The 24,585-nt window shown below is 42.0% G+C and overlaps 1 protein-coding gene and 1 long non-coding RNA gene across 6 annotated transcripts in view; one reads left to right on the forward strand and one right to left on the reverse strand.

The window, feature by feature from the left end:
* LOC5508390 overlaps positions 1–24,585 on the forward strand; it is a 133,768-nt gene that overhangs the window by 76,500 nt on the left and 32,683 nt on the right. For 3 of the 5 annotated variants that reach the window (XM_048731302.1, XM_048731301.1, XM_048731300.1), the window contains exons 46-50: positions 6,431–6,673; positions 11,747–11,887; positions 12,299–12,339; positions 14,929–14,990; positions 15,233–15,589. In XM_048731302.1, coding sequence (XP_048587259.1) covers positions 6,431–6,673; positions 11,747–11,887; positions 12,299–12,339; positions 14,929–14,990; positions 15,233–15,589 — 844 coding nt within the window. Of the gene's footprint in view, positions 1–2,129; positions 2,820–3,223; positions 4,320–6,430; positions 6,674–11,746; positions 11,888–12,298; positions 12,340–14,928; positions 14,991–15,232; positions 15,590–24,585 lie in introns of those variants that run through there. The other 2 variants (XM_048731303.1, XM_048731304.1) reach the window with 2 other exon arrangements.
* On the reverse strand, positions 1,791–11,854 carry LOC116615506. The gene is made up of 2 exons (XR_007312531.1): positions 11,725–11,854; positions 1,791–1,939 (listed from the first exon to the last, which is right to left on the reverse strand). It is a non-coding gene; the product is annotated as an uncharacterized LOC116615506 (long non-coding RNA).

Below are 24,585 nucleotides of genomic sequence, written 5' to 3' on the forward strand. Positions count from 1 at the left end.
ATCTACAATATAAGGAGCTATAGGTAAGTTATCAAATGTTAAGGGTGAGCCAAAGATATGTATTTTCAATATAAGCAACTATAGGTAAGTTATTAAATGTTAAGGGTGAGCCAAAGACATGTATCCATAATATTAGCAACTATAGGTAAGTTATCAAATGTTAAGGGTGAGTCAAAGACATGTATCTACAATATAAGGAACTATAGGTGAGTTATTAAATGTTAAGGGTGAGCCAAAGATATGTATCTACAATATTAGCAACTATAGGTGAGTTATCAAATGTTAAGGGTGAGCCAAAGACATGTACCTACAATATAAGCAACTATAGGTAAGTTAGCAAATGTTAAGGGTGAGCCAAATACATGTATCTACAATATTAGCAACTATAGGTAAGTTACCAAATGTTAGGGGTGAGCCAAATACATGTATCTACAATATTAGCAACTATAGGTAAGTTACCAAATGTAAGGGTGAGCCAAATACATGTATCTACAATATTAGCAACTATAGGTAAGTTATCAAATGTTAAGGGTGAGCCAAAGACGTACCTACAATTTTAGCAACTATAAGTAAGTTATTAAATGTTAAGGGTGAGCCAAAGACATGTACCTACAATATAAGCAACTATAGGTGAGTTATTAAATGTTAAGGGTGAGCCAAAGGCATGTACCTACAATATAAGCAACTATAGGTAAGTTATCAAATGTTAAGGGTGAGCCAAATACATGTATCTTCAATATAAGCAACTATAGGTAAGTTACCAAATGTTTAGGGTGAGCCAAAGATATGTATCTACAATATAAGGAACTATAATTAAGTTATCAAATGTTAAGGGTGGGCCAAAGACATGTACCTAAAATATAAGGAACTATAGGTAAGTTATCAAATGTTAAGGGTGAGCCAAAGACATGTACCTACAATATAAGCAACTATAGGTAAGTTATTAAATGTTAAGGGTGAGCCAAAGGCATGTATCTACAATATTAGCAACTATAGGTAAGTTATTAAATGTCAAGGGTGAGCCAAAGACATGTATCTACAATATAAGGAACTATACTGAAACCTCGATTTTACGATAACCTCGATTTTACGATAGAATTTTTTTCTCCCGGTGCTAATACAGTGAGATGTATAAGAAATTACCTGGATTTTACGATATTGGATACAAGTATATTCTCGATTTTACGATACAAATCTGTTCTCCTTAGCGTGATTGTGACCTCGATACCACTATATTATTCGGTTCTGTCTATCGTCATAGAGAGAAAAACTCTAGACACTCCACGCGGACAGTACAGTTAATCTATTTTTTGACTTGACAGGTTATTAAATACAGAATACGGTCTAACAGAAGGGGGGTGTAGTGTATTAGCACACTTTACTTAGTATCATGTAACAGAGATGACGTAATTGATTATGATTATTTGTAATACCATATAAGGTCGTGGTGTGTGCCAACAGTTGCAAATATTGTAATTAAGGATCAGTCTATATTCGCAAACTAAAGCGTGCGGTTGTGTTAACTGACACTATGAGTATATATAGCGAGATATACTAAAGGGGTAGGACACCTCTTCCCGGCATGCATTGCTAATGACTTATATTATCAACTGCTTCGCCCCCCGCGAACACGTCAGTTGATCATGGACACCGCAGAGAAACGATATCTGCGAGCTGCGGACTGTAAAACTGTTGTTATGTTTGCTGCTTAGATTCCGGCTAATGCCTACTACAACATTGTAACAGCAAACATTTCGCATGTCCAATTTAATACAATTTTCCCAACGAGATAGAGAACATCGAAGAATTATTTATTGCACTGGATTCAGTTTATTTGTTAGCCATAATTACAATTGGACTAACATACAACAAATACAGGGCGAAATGGCAAGGCGAGAGGCTCACAGAAAAACCAGGGCTTATGCGAGTTATGAGCTCCCTGAAAATATAAAGATTTACGACAAATCAGCGTGCTAAGAAAAACAAACACTTACAGAACGATACAAAACTTCGTAAGCGAGGGCACAATAAAATATCATTCTACTAAGGTCTCCTTTTCTGAGGCTTCTTATGAACTGTTTGCAGTTCCCTTTCCCTGTAACACCCATAATGGCTTATGTTTTGTCTAGATTCCCACCCGTGTAACACCCATAATGGCTTATGTTTTGTCTAGATTCCCACCCGTGTAACACCCATAATGGCTTGTGTTTTGTTTTGTCTAGATTCCCACCCGTGTAACACCCATAATGGCTTGTGTTTTGTCTAGATTCCCACCCGTGTAACACCCATAATGGCTTGTGTTTTGTTTGTCTAGATTCCCACCCGTGTAACACCCATAATGGCTTGTGTTTTGTTTAGATTCCTATCCGTGTAACACCCATAATGGCTTGTGTTTTGTTTAGATTCCCATCCGTGTAACACCCATAATGGTTTGTGTTTTTTCTAGATTCCCACCCGTGTAACACCCATAATGGCTTGTGTTTTGTCTAGATTCCCACCCGTCTAACACCCATAATGGCTTGTGTTTTGTCTAGATTCCCACCCGTGTAACACCCATAATGGCTTGTGTTTTGTTTAGATTCCCACCCGTGTAACATCCATAATTTCTTGTGTTTTGTCTAGATTCCCATCCGTGTAACACCCATAATGGCTTGTGTTTTGTTTAGATTCCCATCCGTGTAACACCCATAATGGCTTGTGTTTTGTTTTGTCTAGATTCCCATCCGTGTAACACCCATAATGGCTTGTGTTTTGTTTTGTTTAGATTCCCAACCGTGTAACACCCATAATGGCTTGTGTTTTGTTTAGATTCCCATCCGTGTAACACCCATATTGGCTTGTGTTTTGTTTTGTCTAGATTCCCATCCGTGTAACACCCATAATGGCTTGTGTTTTGTTTTGTCAAAATTCCCAACCGTGTAACACCCATAATGGCTTGTGTTTTGGTTAGATTCCCACCCGTGTAACACCCATAATGGCTTGTGTTTTGTTTGTCTAGATTCCCACCCGTGTAACACCCATAATGGCTTGTGTTTTGTCTAGATTCCCACCCGTGTAACACCCATAATGGCTTGTGTTTTGTCTAGATTCCCATCCGTATAACACCCATAATGGCTTGTGTTTTGTTTTGTCTAGATTCCCACCCGTGTAACACCCATAATGGCTTGTGTTTTGTTTAGATTCCCATCCGTGTAACACCCGTAATGGCTTGTGTTTTGTTTAGATTCCCACCCGTGTAACACCCATAATGGCTTCTGTTTTGTTTGTCTAGATTCCCACCCGTGTAACACCCATAATGGCTTGTGTTTTGTCTAGATTCCCACCCGTGTAACAACCATAATGGCTTGTGTTTTGTTTAGATTCCCATCCGTGTAACACCCATAATGGCTTGTGTTTTGTCTAGATTCCCACCCGTGTAACACCCATAATGGCTTGTGTTTTGTCTAGATTCCCATCCGTGTAACACCCATAATGGCTTGTGTTTTGTCTAGATTCCCCTCCGTGTAACACCCATAATGGCTTGTGTTTTGTTTAGATTTCCACCCGTGTAACACCCATAATGGCTTGTGTTTTGTTTTGTCTAGATTCCCATCCGTATAACACCCATAATGGCTTGTGTTTTGTCTAGATTCCCACCCGTGTAACACCCATAATGGCTTGTGTTTTGTCTAGATTCCCACCCGTGTAACAACCATAATGGCTTGTGTTTTGTTTAGATTCCCATCCGTGTAACACCCATAATGGCTTGTGTTTTGTCTAGATTCCCACCCGTGTAACACCCATAATGGCTTGTGTTTTGTTTTGTCTAGATTCCCATCCGTGTAACACCCATAATGGCTTGTGTTTTGTCTAGATTCCCCTCCGTGTAACACCCATAATGGCTTGTGTTTTGTTTAGATTTCCACCCGTGTAACACCCATAATGGCTTGTGTTTTGTTTTGTCTAGATTCCCATCCGTATAACACCCATAATGGCTTGAGTTTTGTCTAGATTCCCACCCGTGTAACACCCATAATGGCTTGTGTTTTGTCTAGATTCCCACCCGTGTAACACCCATAATGGCTTGTGTTTTGTTTAGATTCCCACCCGTGTAACATCCATAATTTCTTGTGTTTTGTCTAGATTCCCATACGTGTAACACCCATAATGGCTTGTGTTTTGTTTAGATTCCCATCCGTGTAACACCCATAATGGCTTGTGTTTTGTTTTGTCTAGATTCCCATCCGTGTAACACCCATAATGGCTTGTGTTTTGTTTTGTTTAGATTCCCAACCGTGTAACACCCATAATGGCTTGTGTTTTGTTTAGATTCCCATCCGTGTAACACCCATATTGGCTTGTGTTTTGTTTTGTCTAGATTCCCATCCGTGTAACACCCATAATGGCTTGTGTTTTGTTTTGTCAAAATTCCCAACCGTGTAACACCCATAATGGCTTGTGTTTTGGTTAGATTCCCACCCGTGTAACACCCATAATGGCTTGTGTTTTGTTTGTCTAGATTCCCACCCGTGTAACACCCATAATGGCTTGTGTTTTGTCTAGATTCCCACCCGTGTAACACCCATAATGGCTTGTGTTTTGTCTAGATTCCCATCCGTATAACACCCATAATGGCTTGTGTTTTGTTTTGTCTAGATTCCCACCCGTGTAACACCCATAATGGCTTGTGTTTTGTTTAGATTCCCATCCGTGTAACACCCGTAATGGCTTGTGTTTTGTTTAGATTCCCACCCGTGTAACACCCATAATGGCTTCTGTTTTGTTTGTCTAGATTCCCACCCGTGTAACACCCATAATGGCTTGTGTTTTGTCTAGATTCCCACCCGTGTAACAACCATAATGGCTTGTGTTTTGTTTAGATTCCCATCCGTGTAACACCCATAATGGCTTGTGTTTTGTCTAGATTCCCACCCGTGTAACACCCATAATGGCTTGTGTTTTGTCTAGATTCCCATCCGTGTAACACCCATAATGGCTTGTGTTTTGTCTAGATTCCCCTCCGTGTAACACCCATAATGGCTTGTGTTTTGTTTAGATTTCCACCCGTGTAACACCCATAATGGCTTGTGTTTTGTTTTGTCTAGATTCCCATCCGTATAACACCCATAATGGCTTGTGTTTTGTCTAGATTCCCACCCGTGTAACACCCATAATGGCTTGTGTTTTGTCTAGATTCCCACCCGTGTAACAACCATAATGGCTTGTGTTTTGTTTAGATTCCCATCCGTGTAACACCCATAATGGCTTGTGTTTTGTCTAGATTCCCACCCGTGTAACACCCATAATGGCTTGTGTTTTGTTTTGTCTAGATTCCCATCCGTGTAACACCCATAATGGCTTGTGTTTTGTCTAGATTCCCCTCCGTGTAACACCCATAATGGCTTGTGTTTTGTTTAGATTTCCACCCGTGTAACACCCATAATGGCTTGTGTTTTGTTTTGTCTAGATTCCCATCCGTATAACACCCATAATGGCTTGTGTTTTGTCTAGATTCCCACCCGTGTAACACCCATAATGGCTTGTGTTTTGTCTAGATTCCCACCCGTGTAACACCCATAATGGCTTGTGTTTTGTTTAGATTCCCATCCGTGTAACACCCATAATGGCTTGTGTTTTGTCTAGTTTCCCACCCGTGTAACACCCATTATGGCTTGTGTTTTGTTTTGTCTAGATTCCCATCCGTGTAACACCCATAATGGCTTGTGTTTTGTCTAGATTCCCCTCCGTGTAACACCCATAATGGCTTGTGTTTTGTTTAGATTCCCACCCGTGTAACACCCATAATGGCTTGTGTTTTGTTTTGTCTAGATTCCCATCCGTATAACACCCATAATGGCTTGTGTTTTGTCTAGATTCCCACCCGTGTAACACCCATAATGGCTTGTGTTTTGTCTAGATTCCCATCCGTATAACACCCATAATGGCTTGTGTTTTGTCTAGATTCCCCTCCGTGTAACCCATAATGGCTTGTGTTTTGTCTAGATTCCCATCCGTATAACACCCATAATGGCTTGTGTTTTGTTTAGATTCCCACCCGTGTAACACCCATAATGGCTTGTGTTTTGTCTAGATTCCCACCCGTGTAACACTTATAATGGCTTGTGTTTTGTTTAGATTCCCATCCGTGTAACACCCATAATGGCTTGTGTTTTGTCTAGATTCCCATCCGTGTAACACCTATAATGGCTTGTGTTTTGTTTAGATTCCCATCCGTGTAACACCCATAATGGCTTGAGTTTTGTTTGTCTAGATTCCCATCCGTGTAACACCCATAATGGCTTGTGTTTTGTCTAGATTCCCACCCGTATAACACCCATAATGGCTTGTGTTTTGTTTAGATTCCCACCCGTGTAACACCCATAATGGCTTGTGTTTTGTCTAGATTCCCACCCGTGTAACACCCATAATGGCTTGTGTTTTGTTTTTCTAGATTCCCACCCGTGTAACACCCATAATGGCTTCTGCTCTCATCTCTGTTTGCTGAAACCCGGCGGGTACTCGTGCGCATGCCCAGAGAATGTCGTATCTGGATGTCACGTGACTCCCACCGCAACCCTGCCCTCCCCTACATCCATCGCACCCACGCCTACGTCAACAGTGCTACCTACAGTCACAACCGGGCCACCCACTAAAAGGCCACCCACTAAAAGGCCACCCACAAGTCCGCTAAAAGGTAAAGACCAAATGCTCACGCTATATCTTTATAATCACACTTAGCTATGCCTATCCGTGTAATCAAGCTTAGCTATGTCTATCCGTGTAATCAAGCTTAGCTATGCCTATCCGTGTAATCAAGTATAGCTATGTCTATCCGTGTAATCAAGCTTAGCTATGTCTATCTGTGTAATCAAGCTCAGCTATGTCTATCCGTGTAATCAGACTTAGCTATGTCTATCCGTGTAATGAAGCTTAGCTATGTCTTTCCGTGTAAGCAAGCTTAGCTATGTCTATCAATGTAATCAAGATTAGCTATGTCTATCAATGTAATCAAGCTTAGCTATGTCTATCCGTCTAATCAAGCTTAGCTATGTCTATCCGTGTAATCAAGTTTAGCTATGTCTATCCGTGTAATAAAGCTTGGCTATGTCTATCCGTTTAATCAAGCTTAGCTATGTCTATCCGTGTAATCAAGTTTAGCTATGTCTATCCGTGTAATCACACTTAGCTATGTCTATCCGTGTAATCAAGCTTAGCTATGTCTATCCGTGTAAGCAAGCTTAGCTATGTCTATCCGTGTAATCAAGCTTAGCTATGTGTATCCGTGTGATCAAGCTTAGCTATGTCTATCCGTGTAATCAAGCTTAGCTATGTCTATCCGTGTAATCAAGCTTAGCTATGTCTATCCGTGTAATCAAGCTTAGCTATGTCTATCCGTGTTATCAAGCTTAGCTATGTGTATCCGTGTAATCAAGCTTAGCTATGTGTATCCGTGTAATCAGCCTTAGCTATGTCTATCCGTGTTATCAAGCTTAGCTATGTCTATCCGTGTAATCAAGCTTAGCTATGTCTATCCGTGTAATCAAGCTTAGCTATGTCTATCCGTGTAATCAAGCTTAGCTATGTGTATCCGTGTAATCAAGCTTAGCTATGTGTATCCGTGTAATCAAGCTTAGCTATGTGTATCCGTGTAATCAAGCTTAGCTATGTGTATCCGTGTAAGCAAGCTTAGCTATGTCTATCCGTGTAATCACACTTATCTATGTCTATCCGTGTAATCACACTTGGCTATGTCTATCCGTGTATTCAAGCTTAGCTATGTGTATCCGTGTAATCAAGCTTAGCTATGTCTATCCGTGTTATCAAGCTTAGCTATGTCTATCCGTGTAATCAAGCTTAGCTATGTCTATCCGTGTAATCAAGCTTAGCTATGTGTATCCGTGTAATCAAGCTTAGCTATGTCTATCCGTGTAATCAAGCTTAGCTATGTGTATCCGTGTAATCAAGCTTAGCTATGTCTATCCGTGTAATCAACCTTAGCTATGTGTATCCGTGTAATCAAGCTTAGCTATGTCTATCCGTGTAATCAAGCTTAGCTATGTCTATCCGTGTAATCAAGCTTAGCTATGTCTATCCGTGTAATCAAGCTTAGCTATGTCTATCCGTGTTATCAAGCTTAGCTATGTCTATCCGTGTTATCAAGCTTAGCTATGTCTATCCGTGTAATCAAGCTTAGCTATGTCTATCCGTGTAATCAAGCTTAGCTATGTCTATCCGTGTTATCAAGCTTAGCTATGTCTATCCGTGTTATCAAGCTTAGCTATGTCTATCCGTGTAATCAAGCTTAGCTATGTCTATCCGTGTAATCAAGCTTAGCTATGTCTATCCGTGTAATCAAGCTTAGCTATGTCTATCCGTGTAATCAAGCTTAGCTATGTCTATCCGTGTAATCAAGCTTAGCTATGTCTATCCGTGTTATCAAGCTTAGCTATGTGTATCCGTGTAATCAAGCTTAGCTATGTCTATCCGTGTAATCAAGCTTAGCTATGTCTATCCGTGTAAGCAAGCTTAGCTATGTCTATCCGTGTAATCAAGCTTAGCTATGTCTATCCGTGTAATCAAGCTTAGCTATGTCTATCCGTGTAATCAAGCTTAGCTATGTCTATCCGTGTAATCAAGCTTAGCTATGTCTATCCGTGTAGTCAAGCTTAGCTATGTCTATCCGTGTAATCAAGCTTGCCTATGTCTATCCGTGTAATCAAGCTTAGCTATGTCTATCCGTGTAATCAAGCTTAGCTATGTCTATCCGTGTAATCAAGCTTAGCTATGTCTATCCGTGTAATCAAGCTTAGCTATGTGTATCCGTGTATTCAAGCTTAGCTATGTCTATCCGTGTTATCAAGCTTAGCTATGTCTATCCGTGTAGTCAAGCTTAGCTATGTCTATCCGTGTAATCAAGCTTAGCTATGTCTATCCGTGTAATCAAGCTTAGCTATGTGTATCCGTGTATTCAAGCTTAGCTATGTCTATCCGTGTAATCAAGCTTAGCTATGTGTATCCGTGTATTCAAGCTTAGCTATGTGTATCCGTGTTATCAAGCTTAGCTATGTCTATCCGTGTTATCAAGGTTAGCTATGTCTATCCGTGTAATCAAGCTTAGCTATGTCTATCCGTGTAATCAAGCTTAGCTATGTCTATCCGTGTAATCAAGCTTAGCTATGTCTATCCGTGTAATCAAGCTTAGCTATGTCTATCCGTGTAATCAAGCTTAGCTATGTCTTTCCGTGTAAGCAAGCTTAGCTATGTCTATCAATGTAATCAAGATTAGCTATGTCTATCCGTGTAATCAAGCTTAGCTATGCCTATCCGTGTAATCAAGCTTAGCTATGCCTATCCGTGTAATCAAGCTTAGCTATGTCTATCCGTGTAATCAAGCTTAGCTATGTCTATCCGTGTAATCAAGCTTAGCTATGTCTATCCGTCTAATCAAGCTTAGCTATGTCTATCCGTGTAATCAAGTTTAGCTATGTCTATCCGTGTAATAAAGCTTGGCTATGTCTATCCGTTTAATCAAGCTTAGCTATGTCTATCCGTGTAATCAAGTTTAGCTATGTCTATCCGTGTAATCACACTTAGCTATGTCTATCCGTGTAATCAAGCTTAGCTATGTCTATCCGTGTAATCAAGCTTAGCTATGTCTATCCGTGTAATCAAGCTTAGCTATGTGTATCCGTGTATTCAAGCTTAGCTATGTCTATCCGTGTTATCAAGCTTAGCTATGTCTATCCGTGTTATCAAGCTTAGCTATGTCTATCCGTGTAATCAAGCTTAGCTATGTCTATCCGTGTAATCAAGCTTAGCTATGTCTATCCGTGTAATCAAGCTTAGCTATGTGTATCCGTGTAATCAGCCTTAGCTATGTCTATCCGTGTTATCAAGCTTAGCTATGTCTATCCGTGTAATCAAGCTTAGCTATGTCTATCCGTGTAATCAAGCTTAGCTATGTCTATCCGTGTAATCAAGCTTAGCTATGTGTATCCGTGTAATCAAGCTTAGCTATGTGTATCCGTGTAATCAAGCTTAGCTATGTGTATCCGTGTAATCAAGCTTAGCTATGTGTATCCGTGTAATCAAGCTTAGCTATGTCTATCCGTGTAATCAAGCTTAGCTATGTCTATCCGTGTAATCAAGCTTAGCTATGTCTATCCGTGTAATCAAGCTTAGCTATGTCTATTCGTGTAATCAAGCTTAGCTATGTCTATCCGTGTAAGCAAGCTTAGCTATGCCTCTCCGTGTAATCAAGCATAGCTATGTCTATCCGTGTAATCAAGCTTAGCTATGTCTATCCGTGTAAGCAAGGTTAGCTATGTTTATCCGTGTAATCAAGCTTAGCTATGTCTATCCGTGTAATCAAGCTTAGCTATGTCTATCCGTGTTATCAAGCTTAGCTATGTCTATCAGTGTAATCAAGCTTAGCTATGTCTATCCGTGTAATCAAGCTTAGCTATGTCTATCCGTGTAATCAAGCTTAGCTATGTCTATCCGTGTAATCAAGCTTAGCTATGTGTATCCGTGTTATCAAGCTTAGCTATGTCTATCGGTGTAATCAAGCTTAGCTATGTCTATCCGTGTAATCAAGCTTAGCTATGTCTATCCGTGTAATCAAGCTTAGCTATGTCTATCCGTGTAATCAAGCTTAGCTATGTTTATCCGTGTGATCAAGCTTAGCTATGTCTATCCGTGTAATCAAGCTTAGCTATGTGTATCCGTGTAATCAAGCTTAGCTATGTCTATCGGTGTAGTCAAGCTTAGCTATGTCTATCCGTGTAATCAAGCTTAGCTATGTCTATCCGTGTAATCAAGATTAGCTATGTCTATCGGTGTAGTCAAGCTTAGCTATGTGTATCGGTGTAGTCAAGCTTAGCTATGTGTATCCGTGTAATCAAGCTTAGCTATGTCTATCCGTGTAATCAAGCTTAGCTATGTCTATCCGTGTAATCAAGCTTAGCTATGTCTATCCGTGTAATCAAGGTTAGCTATGTCTATCCGTGTAATCAAGCTTAGCTATGTCTATCCGTGTAATCAAGGTTAGCTATGTCTATCCGTGTGATCAAGCTTAGCTATGTCTATCCGTGTAATCAAGCTTAGCTATGTGTATCCGTGTAATCAAGCTTAGCTATGTCTATCCGTGTAATCAAGCTTAGCTATGTCTATCCGTGTAATCAAGCTTAGCTATGTGTATCCGTGTAATCACACTTAGCTATGTGTATCCGTGTTATCAAGCTTAGCTATGTCTATCCGTGTAATCAAGCTTAGCTATGCCTATCCGTGTAATCAAGCTTAGCTATGTCTATCCGTGTAATCAAGCTTAGCTATGTCTATCCGTGTAATCAAGCTTAGCTATGCCTATCCGTGTAATCAAGCTTAGCTATGTCTATCCGTGTAATCAAGCTTAGCTATGCCTATCCATATAATCAAGCTTAGCTATGTGTAGCCGTGTTATCAAGCTTAGCTATGTCTATCCGTGTAATCAAGCTTAGCTATGTGTATCCGTGTAATCAAGCTTAGCTATGTCTATCCGTGTAATCAAGCTTAGCTATGTGTATCCGTGTAATCAAGCTTAGATATGTCTATCCGTGTTATCAAGCTTAGATATGTCTATCCGTGTAATCAAGCTTAGCTATGTCTATCCGTGTAATCAAGCTTAGCTATGTCTATCCGTGTAATCAAGCTTAGCTATGTGTATCCGTGTAATCAAGCTTAGCTATGTCTATCCGCGTAATCAACCTGTTTTTCTCTTGTGATTCAGGTTCATGCGATCCCAATCCCTGCCAGAACAGCGGTGTCTGCAAGCTGGGAGAGACTTCTGGTTCAATTGGCGAATTTGGATACAAGTGTTATTGTGCTGATTGGTTTGTCCCGACTTGGAGCTGCGAAATTAAAGTCGAAAGTAAGTTCAATCTTGTGATTATGGGGTTCCTTTAAGTCTCGGTCGGCGTCTGTTTTCAGCCGTAAACAGCAACGATTTAAACCATTTTTTTTTTTACCAAATTCCGCATTTGAATTTTAATTATCAAGCCATTGTGAAGCCACAGGTAGCCCGAGCCATTGTAAAGCCACAGGTAGCCCGAGCCATTGTAAAGCCACAGGTAGCCCGAGCCATTGTTAAGCAACCCAAAAGTTGGTGGCTGCAAGCAAACTCTTGCACTCACACCATACAGGACCCCCATCATCTTGAAAATGCTCTTTTGTAAATGCAGCTTTTAGCATGTTGATCCTAGTACCTTCTATTTTCGTCGAATCAAATAGCTGTCCTGATGCACTGCTTTACTAGATATTATTTGTTTCTTTCTCTTAACAGCCGCCGTGGAGATAGAGTTTGATTCGCTCACACTTGAACAGGTAAGTATCCTATTTTCGTCAGCATTTGAAGTAAGAAACATCTGTCCAATTCCTAGCCAGTGTTATGCTAAATTCACAGGTTCATAATGGATAAGCCCAGGCAGTTGCAAAAGATATATCTATTGTCACGCGTAGGAACACGATATAACAATTTATTTAAAATAGACTTTGTATATTTGAATATTCTTACAAGTTTAGTTCTAGAACTAGGGAAAAATAAATCATCATTTTCGTCATCATCACTCTCGTCATCATCATCAACGTTTCCCTAATTTGATTATTATGCATTTAATTTCGGTATGCGCAACGATAGACCGCCAAAGTTACTGTGATACTGCTTGAGGTAGTTTATGAGGGCTTGATCTATTCGCGTTTGAGGTTTATTTTGATTGAGCTACACACGAGACGTTTTAAAATTCGAAAACAGTTCCGCGTGTTTTTTTTTTCTTTGTGTGTTCCTATATCCGCGAAAGGAACTGAATAAATTATCACTTAACAGAACGGTTGTTCCGTTTAGAGGTGAAGAATGGGAACGCTAATGGCACCCTTCGGAACAAAAGGACTTGTCTGTACAATGAAGAACAAAATGTTCCCTTTTCGAAGTCCACAAAGGAACTGTTGGTCCTAATTGATGCAATTAGGAACAACAGTTCCTTTTTTGACGCGTTCCCAATTGAGGACCACCACTAAAAAAGAACAAAAGTTCCTGTTTGCTACGGTTAATAGACTTAAAAGGGAACGCCTGTTCCTAAGTGGTTAAAAGTATAGGAACAGTGGGACCGATTTGGCCTAAATGGTGCCGTTTCTTTGCGAAAAGGAACAACAAAAGGGCCACAATGGACCGAAGTGGGGTGTCCCTTTTTCGAAAACATGAACAAAAGTTCCGCATCTATGGTTTTGTTTCTCAATCTCAAAAGATATGATCTTTCAAAGCGATGCCTAGACTCGCACAAGCTGTGCAAAAGCAAGGGCATGCCGAGGCTTGCTTGGGCGATACTCAGCCTCTATTTTGTTGAACGTCTCTGCGTCACTGCCAGAATAGTTATCCTCGTCTCCATCTAAAAAGGTAATCTGGCATGCAACCCAGTAGGAAATCGCAGGATATATTTGCTTCCCCGGCGTAGAAACTTGAGATGCAACGACCGTCTCCTCGTCATCTCGTCCTGACTCTTCGTTTGCTGCCTGCAAAAAAAGAAAAACCCAAAAGTATATTTAAAGAAAGTAAATAGCGAAAAAAAATATCTTTATATAGTTTTCACAATCTTAACTCTTCAGACATTTTAGCTTGCTTCAGCTTAGACGTGCTTATGGCAGAGAAGAAAAATGAGACTGCGCTGTATCGCATTCTTCTCTTTTTGAACAAATCCACGACCACGCGTTTTCTATTTCATCTACCCTCCAGATGCATTTAAATGATATGACAGAACAGAGGTTCTGTATTGGTCCGACGAGGTGGCATTCGGTCGCATCCCTTATGAGCTTGCTGTTGAGCTGAGAGCACAGCTTACTCATAGTGAATGAACTGATTCTTGCCTTTTTCTGTCTCTTTATATAGAGTAGCCACATTGCGTTATCATTGGGTAGTTTCAGTAATGCCATTGTAAGACGGTTGTTTGTTCATTTTCAATAGGGAACACAAAGATGATTACGTAACACAGTAGAAATAAAACAAAAGTATGCATTTCTCACAACAACATGCGTGAAACAAAACCCGCTATGATTCTACTTACAAACTAACACAAGAGTAATAAATTCGATCAGTCCCCGCTATACCCGTCAAACCCGGTGTATTCAGAACAAAGTTGAACGGTTTTATCGCATAGTCTATTTACAGTGCTGATATATATATGTGGTATGGGGTAGATACAAAATCAATCAGTCAATCAATCAATCAGTCAATCAATCAATCAATCAATCAATCAGTCAATCGAACAAACATTATTATTATTATTATTATTACTATTATTATTATTATTATTATTATTATTATTATTATTATTATTATTATTATTATTTTTATACTTTAATGAAAATATCCTTTTGAGTTTAGTTTTTGGATGCAAATCGAAAGATCAATGCCTCACGAACATTTAGAGTGCTAAAAATCCCAAGTGCGACTGACCGTTAAAATCTGCCAGCGAGACGAAAGGCAGAGAAACACAAATTTGAGAAACGATCATGACCATCATTCTCGCCATCATCATCATTCTCGTCATCATCATCATTCTCGTCATCATCATCATTCTCGTCGTCATCATCATCATTCTCGCCATCATCATCATTCTCGTCGTCATCATCATCATTCTCGTCATCATCATCATTCTCGCCATCATCATCATTCTCGTCGTCATCATCATCATTCTCGTCATCATCATCATTCTCGTCATCATCATCATTCTCGCCATCATCATCATTCTCGTCGTCATCATCATCATCATCATCATCATCATCATCATCATCATCATCATCATCATCATCATCATCATCCTCGTCATCATCATCATCATCGTCATCATCATCATCATCATCATCATCATCATCATCATTCTAAACATCATCTTCTAAACATTCTAAACATCTCTTTCGCAGTTCAGTGACGATGATGAACGTTTTCAAAAAGCCGTGGCGACGGTCGTCAATAGAGAGAAAAGGTAATCCCAAGCGACTTGTAGAAAACTTGTGCTTTACTTTTGTCTTTTGTTACTAGTGAGGCTCCTCCTTCTCCCCATATTGCGAACCTCTTAAAGATTTATGACATTTATAGAGTGCTATTGCACTGACTTCGAATCTACGAGATTGAGTGTTGTAAACGGAGTGTTTCTTGATTGTGAGTGTTGTTAACGGAGTGTTTCTTGATTGTGAGTGTTGTTAACGGAGTGTTTCGCTTTTACAGACAGAGGAGGGACGTGGATAAAACAACTGCAAATGACGTGGTGTTCCCAATAGCACCTACAGAGAAGGACGGCAACCTCACCGTGTCATTCGCTGTGATCATAAAAGATAAGGATGGCCAGTATTCTCTCATGCCCGAAAAGACGCTAGTCGCAAAGATAGTAAACAACAAGCAGTTATTTTCTCAGGAATTTGGCCACGAAAAGTGGAGCATCAAAACAGTGGCGGCGCCGGCTACATCCCAAAGGAAGGGCGATTCTAAGGGCGGGGCATCTTCTGGTACCATTGCGGCAGTGGTGGTGGTGGTCCTCCTTGTAGCTGTTGTTGCCGCTTTCGCAGCATTCATTTACTTTAAACGGTGAGTTTATGAGGGCAAAGAGGGCTGTTAGGTATTTTACGGGAGCAGATGCAAGAGGGTAATGAGGACTGTAAGATATTTCACGGGAGCAGATGAAAGAGGGTAATGAGGGCTGTTAGATATTTCACGGGAGCAGATGAAAGAGGGTAATGATGGCTGTTAGATATTTCACGGGAGCAGATGGAAGAGGGGTAATGATGGCTGTTAGATATTTCACGGGAGCAGATGAAAGAGGGTAATGATGGCTGTTAGATATTTCACGGGAGCAGATGAAAGAGGGTAATGAGGGCTGTTAGATATTTCACGGGAGCAGATGAAATAGGGTAATGAGGACCGTTAGATATTTCACGGGAGCAGATGAAAGAGGGTAATGATGGCTGTTAGATATTTCACGGGAGCAGATGAAAGAGGGTAATGAGGGCTGTTAGATATTTCACGGGAGCAGATGGAAGACGGTAATGATGGCTGTTAGATATTTCACGGGAGCAGATGGAAGAGGGTAATGATGGCTGTTAGATATTTCACGGGAGCAGATGGAAGAGGGTAATGATGGCTGTTAGATATTTCACGGGAGCAGATGAAAGAGGGTAATGAGGGCTGTTAGATATTTCACGGGAGCAGATGGAAGAGGGTAATGAGGACTGTTAGATATTTCACAGGAGCAGAGGAAAGAGGGTAATGATGGCTGTTAGATATTTCACGGGAGCAGATGAAAGAGGGTAATGAGGGCTGTGAGATATTTCACGGGAGCAGATGGAAGAGGGTAATGAGGGCTGTTAGATATTTCACGGGAGCAGATGAAAGAGTGTGATGAGGACTGTTAGATATTTCACGGGAGCAGATGAAAGAGGGTAATGATGGCTGTAAGATATTTCACGGGAGCAGAGGAAAGAGGGCAAAGAGGGCTGTTAGATATTTCACGGGAGCAGATGAAAGAGGGCAAAGAGGGCTGTTAGATATTTCACGGGAGCAGATGAAAGAGGGTAATGAGGGCTGTTAGATATTTCACGGGAGCAGATGCAAGAGGGGTAATGATGGCTGTTAGATATTTCACGGGAGCAGATGAAAGAGGGTAATGATGGCTGTAAGATATTTCACGGGAGCAGATGAAAGAGGGAATGAGGGCTGTTAGATATTTCACGGGAGCAGATGAAAGAGGGTAATGAGGACCGTTAGATATTTCACGGGAGCAGATGAAAGAGGGTAATGAGGGCTGTTAGATATTTCACGGGAGCAGATGAAAGAGGGTAATGAGGGCTGTTAGATATTTCACGGGAGCAGATGGAAGAGGGGTAATGATGGCTGTTAGATATTTCACGGGAGCAGATGAAAGAGGGTAATGAGGGCTGTGAGATATTTCACGGGAGCAGATGGAAGAGGATAATGAGGGCTGTTAGATATTTCACGGGAGCAGATGAAAGAGGGTAATGAGGACTGTTAGATATTTCACGGGAGCAGATGGAAGAGGGTAATGAGGGCTGTTAGATATTTCATGGGAGCAGATGAAAGAGGGAATGATGGCTGTTAGATATTTCACGGGAGCAGATGGAAGAGGATAATGAGGGCTGTTAGATATTTCACGGGAGCAGATGAAAGAGGGTAATGAGGACTGTTAGATATTTCACGGGAGCAGATGGAAGAGGGTAATGAGGGCTGTTAGATATTTCATGGGAGCAGATGAAAGAGGGAATGATGGCTGTTAGATATTTCACGGGAGCAGATGGAAGAGGGTAATGAGGGCTGTTAGATATTTCACGGGAGCAGATGGAAGAGGGTAATGAGGACTGTTAGATATTTCACGGGAGCAGATGAAAGAGGGTAATGAGGACTGTTAGATATTTCACGGGAGCAGATGGAAGAGGGTAATGAGGACTGTTAGATATTTCACGGGAGCAGATGAAAGAGGGTAATGAGGACTGTTAGATATTTCACGGGAGCAGATGGAAGAGGGTAATGAGGGCTGTTAGATATTTCACGGGAGCAGATGGAAGAGGGTAATGAGGACTGTTAGATATTTCACGGGAGCAGATGAAAGAGGGTAATGAGGACTGTTAGATATTTCACGGGAGCAGAGGAAAGAGGGTAATGAGGGCTGTTAGATATTTCACGGGAGCAGATGAAAGAGGGTAATGAGGGCTGTGAGATATTTCACGGGAGCAGATGAAAGAGGGTAATGAGGACTGTTAGATATTTCACGGGAGCAGATGAAAGAGGGTAATGAGGACTGTTAGATATTTCACGGGAGCAGATGAAAGAGGGAATGAGGGCTGTTAGATATTTCATGGGAGCAGATGAAAGAGGGTAATGAGGGCTGTTAGATATTTCACGGGAGCAGAGGAAAGAGGGTAATGAGGGCTGTTAGATATTTCACGGGAGCAGATGAAAGAGGGTAATGAGGGCTGTGAGATATCTCACGGGAGCAGATGAAAGAGGGTAATGAGGGCTGTTAGATATTTTACGGGAGCAGATGAAAGAGGGTAATGAGGGCTGTTAGATATTTCACGGGAGCAGAGGAAAGAAAGAGGGTAATGAGGCCTATTAGATATTTCACGGGAGCAGAGGAAAGAAAGAGTGTAATGAGGACTGTTAGATATTTCACGGGAGCAGATGGAAGAGGGTAATGAGGGCTGTTAGATATTTCATGGGAGCAGATGAAAGAGGGTAATGAGGGCTGTTAGATATTTCACGGGAGCAGATGAAAGAGGGTAATGAGGACTGTTAGATATTTCACGGGAGCAGATGGAAGAGGGTAATGAGGGCTGTTAGATATTTCACGGGAGCAGATGAAAGAGGGTAATGAGGGCTGTTAGATATTTCACGGGAGCAGATGAAAGAGGGTAATGAGGGCTGTTAGATATTTCACGGGAGCAGATGAAAGAGGGTAATGGGGGCTGTTAGATATTTCACGGGAGCAGATGAAAGAGGGTAATGAGGGCTGTTAGATATTTCACGGGAGCAGATGGAAGAGGGTAATGAGGGCTTTTAGATATTTCACGGGAGCAGATGGAAGACGGTAATGAGGATTGTTAGATATTTCACGGGAGCAGATGAAAGAGGGTAATGAGGGCTGTTAGATATTTCACGGGAGCAGATGGAAGAGGGTAATGAGGGCTGTTAGATATTTCATGGGAGCAGATGAAAGAGGGTAATGAGGGCTGTTAGATATTTCACGGGAGCAGATGAAAGAGGGTAATGAGGGCTGTTAGATATTTCACGGGAGCAGATGGAAGAGGGTAATGAGGACTGTTAGATATTTCACGGGAGCAGATGGAAGAGGGTAATGAGGGCTGTTAGATATTTCACGGGAGCAGATGAAAGAGGGTAATGAGGGCTGTTAGATATTTCACGGGAGCAGATGGAAGAGGGTAATGAGGACTGTTAAATATTTCACGGGAGCAGATGAAAGAGGGTAATGAGGGCTGTTAGATATTTCACGGGAGCAGATGGAAGACGGTAATGGTCTCTGTTAGATATTTCACGGGAGCAGATGGAAGAGGGTAATGAGGGCTGTTAGATATTTTACGGGAGCAGATGGAAGAGGGTAATGAGGACTGTTAGATATTTCACGGGAGCAGATGAAAGAGGGTAATGAGGGCTGTTAGATATTTCACGGGAGCAGATGAAAGAGGGTAATGAGGGCTGTTAGATATTTCACGGGAGCAGATGAAAGAGGGTAATGAGGGCTGTTAGATATTTCACGGGAGCAGATGAAAGAGGGTAATGATGGCTGTTAGATATTTCACGGGAGCAGATGGAAGAGGGTAATGAGGGCTGTTAGATATTTACGGGAGCAGATGGAAGAGGGTAATGAGGACTGTTAGATATTTACGGGAGCAGAGGGAAGAGGGTAATGAGGACTGTTAGATATTTCACGGGAGCAGATGGAAGAGGGTAATGAGGGCTGTTAGATATTTTACGGGAGCAGATGAAAGAGGGTAAAGAGGGCTGTTAGATATATCACGGGAGCAGATGAAAGAGGGTAATGAGGGCTGTTAGATATTTCACGGGAGCAGATGAAAGAGGGTAATGAGGGCTGTTAGATATTTCACGGGAGCAGATGAAAGAGGGTAATGAGGACTGTTAGATATTTCACGGGAGCAGATGAAAGAAGGTAATGAGGGCTGTTAGATATTTCACGGGAGCAGATGAAAGAGGGTAATGAGGGCTGTTAGATATTTCACGGGAGCAGATGAAAGAGGGTAATGAGGGCTGTTAGATATTTCACGGGAGCAGAAGAGGGTAATGAGGACTGTTAGATATTTCACGGGAGCAGATGGAAGAGGGTAATGAGGGCTGTTAGATATTTCACGGGAGCAGATGAAAGAGGGTAATGAGGGCTGTTAGATATTTCACGGGAGCAGATCAAAGAGGGTAATGATGGCTGTTAGATATTTCACGGGAGCAGATGGAAGAGGGTAATGAGGGCTGTTAGATATTTCATGGGAGCAGATGAAAGAGGGAATGAGGGCTGTTAGATATTTCACGGGAGCAGATGGAAGAGGGTAATGAGGGCTGTTAGATATTTCACGGGAGCAGATGAAAGAGGGTAATGAGGGCTGTTAGATATTTCACGGGAGCAGATGAAAGAGGGTAATGATGGCTGTTAGATATTTCACGGGAGCAGATGGAAGAGGGTAATGAGGGCTGTTAGATATTTACGGGAGCAGATGGAAGAGGGTAATGAGGACTGTTAGATATTTATGGGAGCAGAGGGAAGAGGGTAATGAGGACTGTTAGATATTTCACGGGAGCAGATGGAAGAGGGTAATGAGGGCTGTTAGATATTTTACGGGAGCAGATGAAAGAGGGTAAAGAGGGCTGTTAGATATATCACGGGAGCAGATGAAAGAGGGTAATGAGGGCTGTTAGATATTTCACGGGAGCAGATGAAAGAGGGTAATGAGGGCTGTTAGATATTTCACGGGAGCAGATGAAAGAGGGTAATGAGGACTGTTAGATATTTCACGGGAGCAGATGAAAGAGGGTAATGAGGGCTGTTAGATATTTCACGGGAGCAGATGAAAGAGGGTAATGAGGGCTGTTAGATATTTCACGGGAGCAGATGAAAGAGGGTAATGAGGGCTGTTAGATATTTCACGGGAGCAGATGGAAGAGGGTAATGAGGACTGTTAGATATTTCACGGGAGCAGATGGAAGAGGGTAATGAGGGCTGTTAGATATTTCACGGGAGCAGATGAAAGAGGGTAATGAGGGCTGTTAGATATTTCACGGGAGCAGATCAAAGAGGGTAATGATGGCTGTTAGATATTTCACGGGAGCAGATGGAAGACGGTAATGAGGATTGTTAGATATTTCACGGGAGTAGATGAAAGAGGGTAATGAGGGCTGTTAGATATTTCACGGGAGCAGATGAAAGAGGGTAATGAGGGCTGTTAGATATTTCACGGGAGCAGATGAAAGAGGGTAATGAGGGCTGTTAGATATTTCACGGGAGCAGATGAAAGAGGGTAATGAGGGCTGTTAGATATTTCACGGGAGCAGATGGAAGAGGGTAATGAGGACTGTTAGATATTTCACGGGAGCAGATGGAAGAGGGTAATGAGGGCTGTTAGATATTTCACGGGAGCAGATGAAAGAGGGTAATGAGGGCTGTTAGATATTTCACGGGAGCAGATGGAAGAGGGTAATGAGGACTGTTAGATATTTCACGGGAGCAGATGGAAGAGGGTAATGAGGGCTGTTAGATATTTCACGGGAGCAGATGGAAGACGGTAATGATGGCTGTTAGATATTTCACGGGAGCAGATGGAAGAGGGTAATGAGGGCTGTTAGATATTTTACGGGAGCAGATGGAAGAGGGTAATGAGGACTGTTAGATATTTCACGGGAGCAGATGGAAGAGGGTAATGAGGGCTGTTAGATATTTCATAGGAGCAGATGAAAGAGGGTAATGAGGGCTGTTAGATATTTCACGGGAGCAGATGAAAGAGGGTAATGAGGGCTGTTAGATATTTCACGGGAGCAGATGAAAGAGGGTAATGAGGGCTGTTAGATATTTCACGGGAGCAGATGGAAGAGGGTAATGAGGACTGTTAGATATTTCACGGGAGCAGATGGAAGAGGGTAATGAGGGCTGTTAGATATTTCACGGGAGCAGATGAAAGAGGGTAATGAGGGCTGTTAGATATTTCACGGGAGCAGATGGAAGAGGGTAATGAGGACTGTTAGATATTTCACGGGAGCAGATGAAAGAGGGTAATGAGGGCTGTTAGATATTTCACGGGAGCAGATGAAAGAGGGTAATGAGGACTGTTAGATATTTCACGGGAGCAGATGGAAGAGGGTAATGAGGGCTGTTAGATATTTCACGGGAGCAGATGAAAGAGGGTAATGATGGCTGTTAGATATTTCACGGGAGCAGATGAAAGAGGGTAATGATGGCTGTTAGATATTTCACGGGAGCAGATGAAAGAGGGTAATGAGGGCTGTTAGATATTTCACGGGAGCAGATGAAAGAGGGTAATGATGGCTGTTAGATATTTCACGGGAGCAGATGGAAGAGGGTAATGAGGGCTGTTAGATATTTACGGGAGCAGATGGAAGAGGGTAATGAGGACTGTTAGATATTTCACGGGAGCAGATGGAAGAGGGTAATGAGGGCTGTTAGATATTTTACGGGAGCAGATGAAAGAGGGTAAAGAGGGCTGTTAGATATATCACGGGAGCAGATGAAAGAGGGTAATGAGGGCTGTTAGATATTTTACGGGAGCAGATGAAAGAGGGTAATGAGGGCTGTTAGATATTTCACGGGAGCAGATGAAAGAGGGTAATGAGGACTGTTAGATATTTCACGGGAGCAGATGAAAGAGGGTAATAAGGGCTGTTAGATATTTCACGGGAGCAGATGAAAGAGGGTAATGAGGGCTGTTAGATATTTCACGGGAGCAGATGAAAGAGGGTAATGAGGGCTGTGAGATATTTCACGGGAGCAGATGAAAGATTGTAATGAGGACTGTTAGATATTTCACGGGAGCAGATGAAAGAGGGAATGATGGCTGTTAGATATTTCACGGGAGCAGATGAAAGAGGGTAATGAGGGCTGTTAGATATTTCACGGGAGCAGATGGAAGAGGGTAATGAGGGCTGTTAGATATTTCATGGGAGCAGATGAAAGAGGGAATGATGGCTGTTAGATATTTCACGGGAGCAGATAAAAGAGGGTAATGAGGACTGTTAGATATTTCACGGGAGCAGATGGAAGAGGGTAATGAGGACTGTTAGATATTTCACGGGAGCAGATGGAAGAGGGTAATGAGGGCTGTTAGATATTTCATGGGAGCAGATGAAAGAGGGAATGAGGGCTGTTAGATATTTCACGGGAGCAGATGGAAGAGGGTAATGAGGGCTGTTAGATATTTCACGGGAGCAGATGAAAGAGGGTAATGAGGGCTGTTAGATATTTCACGGGAGCAGATGAAAGAGGGTAATGAGGATTGTTAGATATTTCACGGGAGCAGATGGAAGAGGGTAATGAGGGCTGTTAGATATTTCACGGGAGCAGATGGAAGAGGGTAATGAGGACTGTTAGATATTTCACGGGAGCAGATGGAAGAGGGTAATGAGGACCGTTAGATATTTCACGGGAGCAGATGAAAGAGGGTAATGAGGGCTGTTAGATATTTCACGGGAGCAGATGGAAGAGGGTAATGAGGACCGTTAGATATTTCACTGGAGCAGATGAAAGAGGGTAATGAGGGCTGTTAGATATTTCACGGGAGCAGATGGAAGAGGGTAATGAGGACTGTTAGATATTTAACGGGAGCAGATGGAAGAGGGTAATGAGGATTGTTAGATATTTCACGGGAGCAGAGGAAAGAAAGAGGGTAATGAGGCCTATTCGATATTTCACGGGAGCAGAGGAAAGAAAGAGTGTAATGAGGACTGTTAGATATTTCACGGGAGCAGATGGAAGAGGGTAATGAGGGCTGTTAGATATTTCACGGGAGCAGATGGAAGAGGGTAATGAGGGCTGTTAGATATTTCACGGGAGCAGATGAAAGAGGGTAATGAGGGCTGTTAGATATTTCACGGGAGCAGATGAAAGAGGGTAATGAGGGCCGTTAGATATTTCACGGGAGCAGATGAAAGAGGGTAATGAGGGCCGTTAGATATTTCACGGGAGCAGATGAAAGAGGGTAATGAGGGCTGTTAGATATTTCACGGGAGCAGATGGAAGAGGGTAATGAGGGCTGTTAGATATCTCACGGGAGCAGATGAAAGAGGGTAATGAGGGCTGTTAGATATTTCAAGGGAGCAGATGAAAGAGGGTAATGGGGGCTGTTAGATATTTCACGGGAGCAGATGAAAGAGGGTAATGAGGGCTGTTAGATATTTCACGGGAGCAGATGGAAGAGGGTAATGAGGGCTTTTAGATATTTCACGGGAGCAGATGGAAGACGGTAATGAGGATTGTTAGATATTTCACGGGAGCAGATGAAAGAGGGTAATGAGGGCTGTTAGATATTTCACGGGAGCAGATGGAAGAGGGTAATGAGGGCTGTTAGATATTTCATGGGAGCAGATGAAAGAGGGTAATGAGGGCTGTTAGATATTTCACGGGAGCAGATGAAAGAGGGTAATGAGGGCTGTTAGATATTTCACGGGAGCAGATGGAAGAGGGTAATGAGGACTGTTAGATATTTCACGGGAGCAGATGGAAGAGGGTAATGTGGGCTGTTAGATATTTCACGGGAGCAGATGGAAGAGGGTAATGAGGGCTGTTAGATATTTCACGGGAGCAGATGGAAGAGGGTAATGAGGACTGTTAGATATTTCACGGGAGCAGATGGAAGAGGGTAATGAGGACCGTTAGATATTTCAAGGGAGCAGATGAAAGAGGGTAATGAGGGCTGTTAGATATTTCACGGGAGCAGATGAAAGAGGGTAATGAGGGCTGTTAGATATTTCACGGGAGCAGATGGAAGAGGGTAATGAGGACCGTTAGATATTTCACGGGAGCAGATGAAAGAGGGTAA

Source organism: Nematostella vectensis, chromosome 8, assembly GCF_932526225.1.
Source record: "Nematostella vectensis chromosome 8, jaNemVect1.1, whole genome shotgun sequence".
In the NCBI taxonomy this organism is placed as follows: domain Eukaryota; kingdom Metazoa; phylum Cnidaria; class Anthozoa; order Actiniaria; family Edwardsiidae; genus Nematostella; species Nematostella vectensis.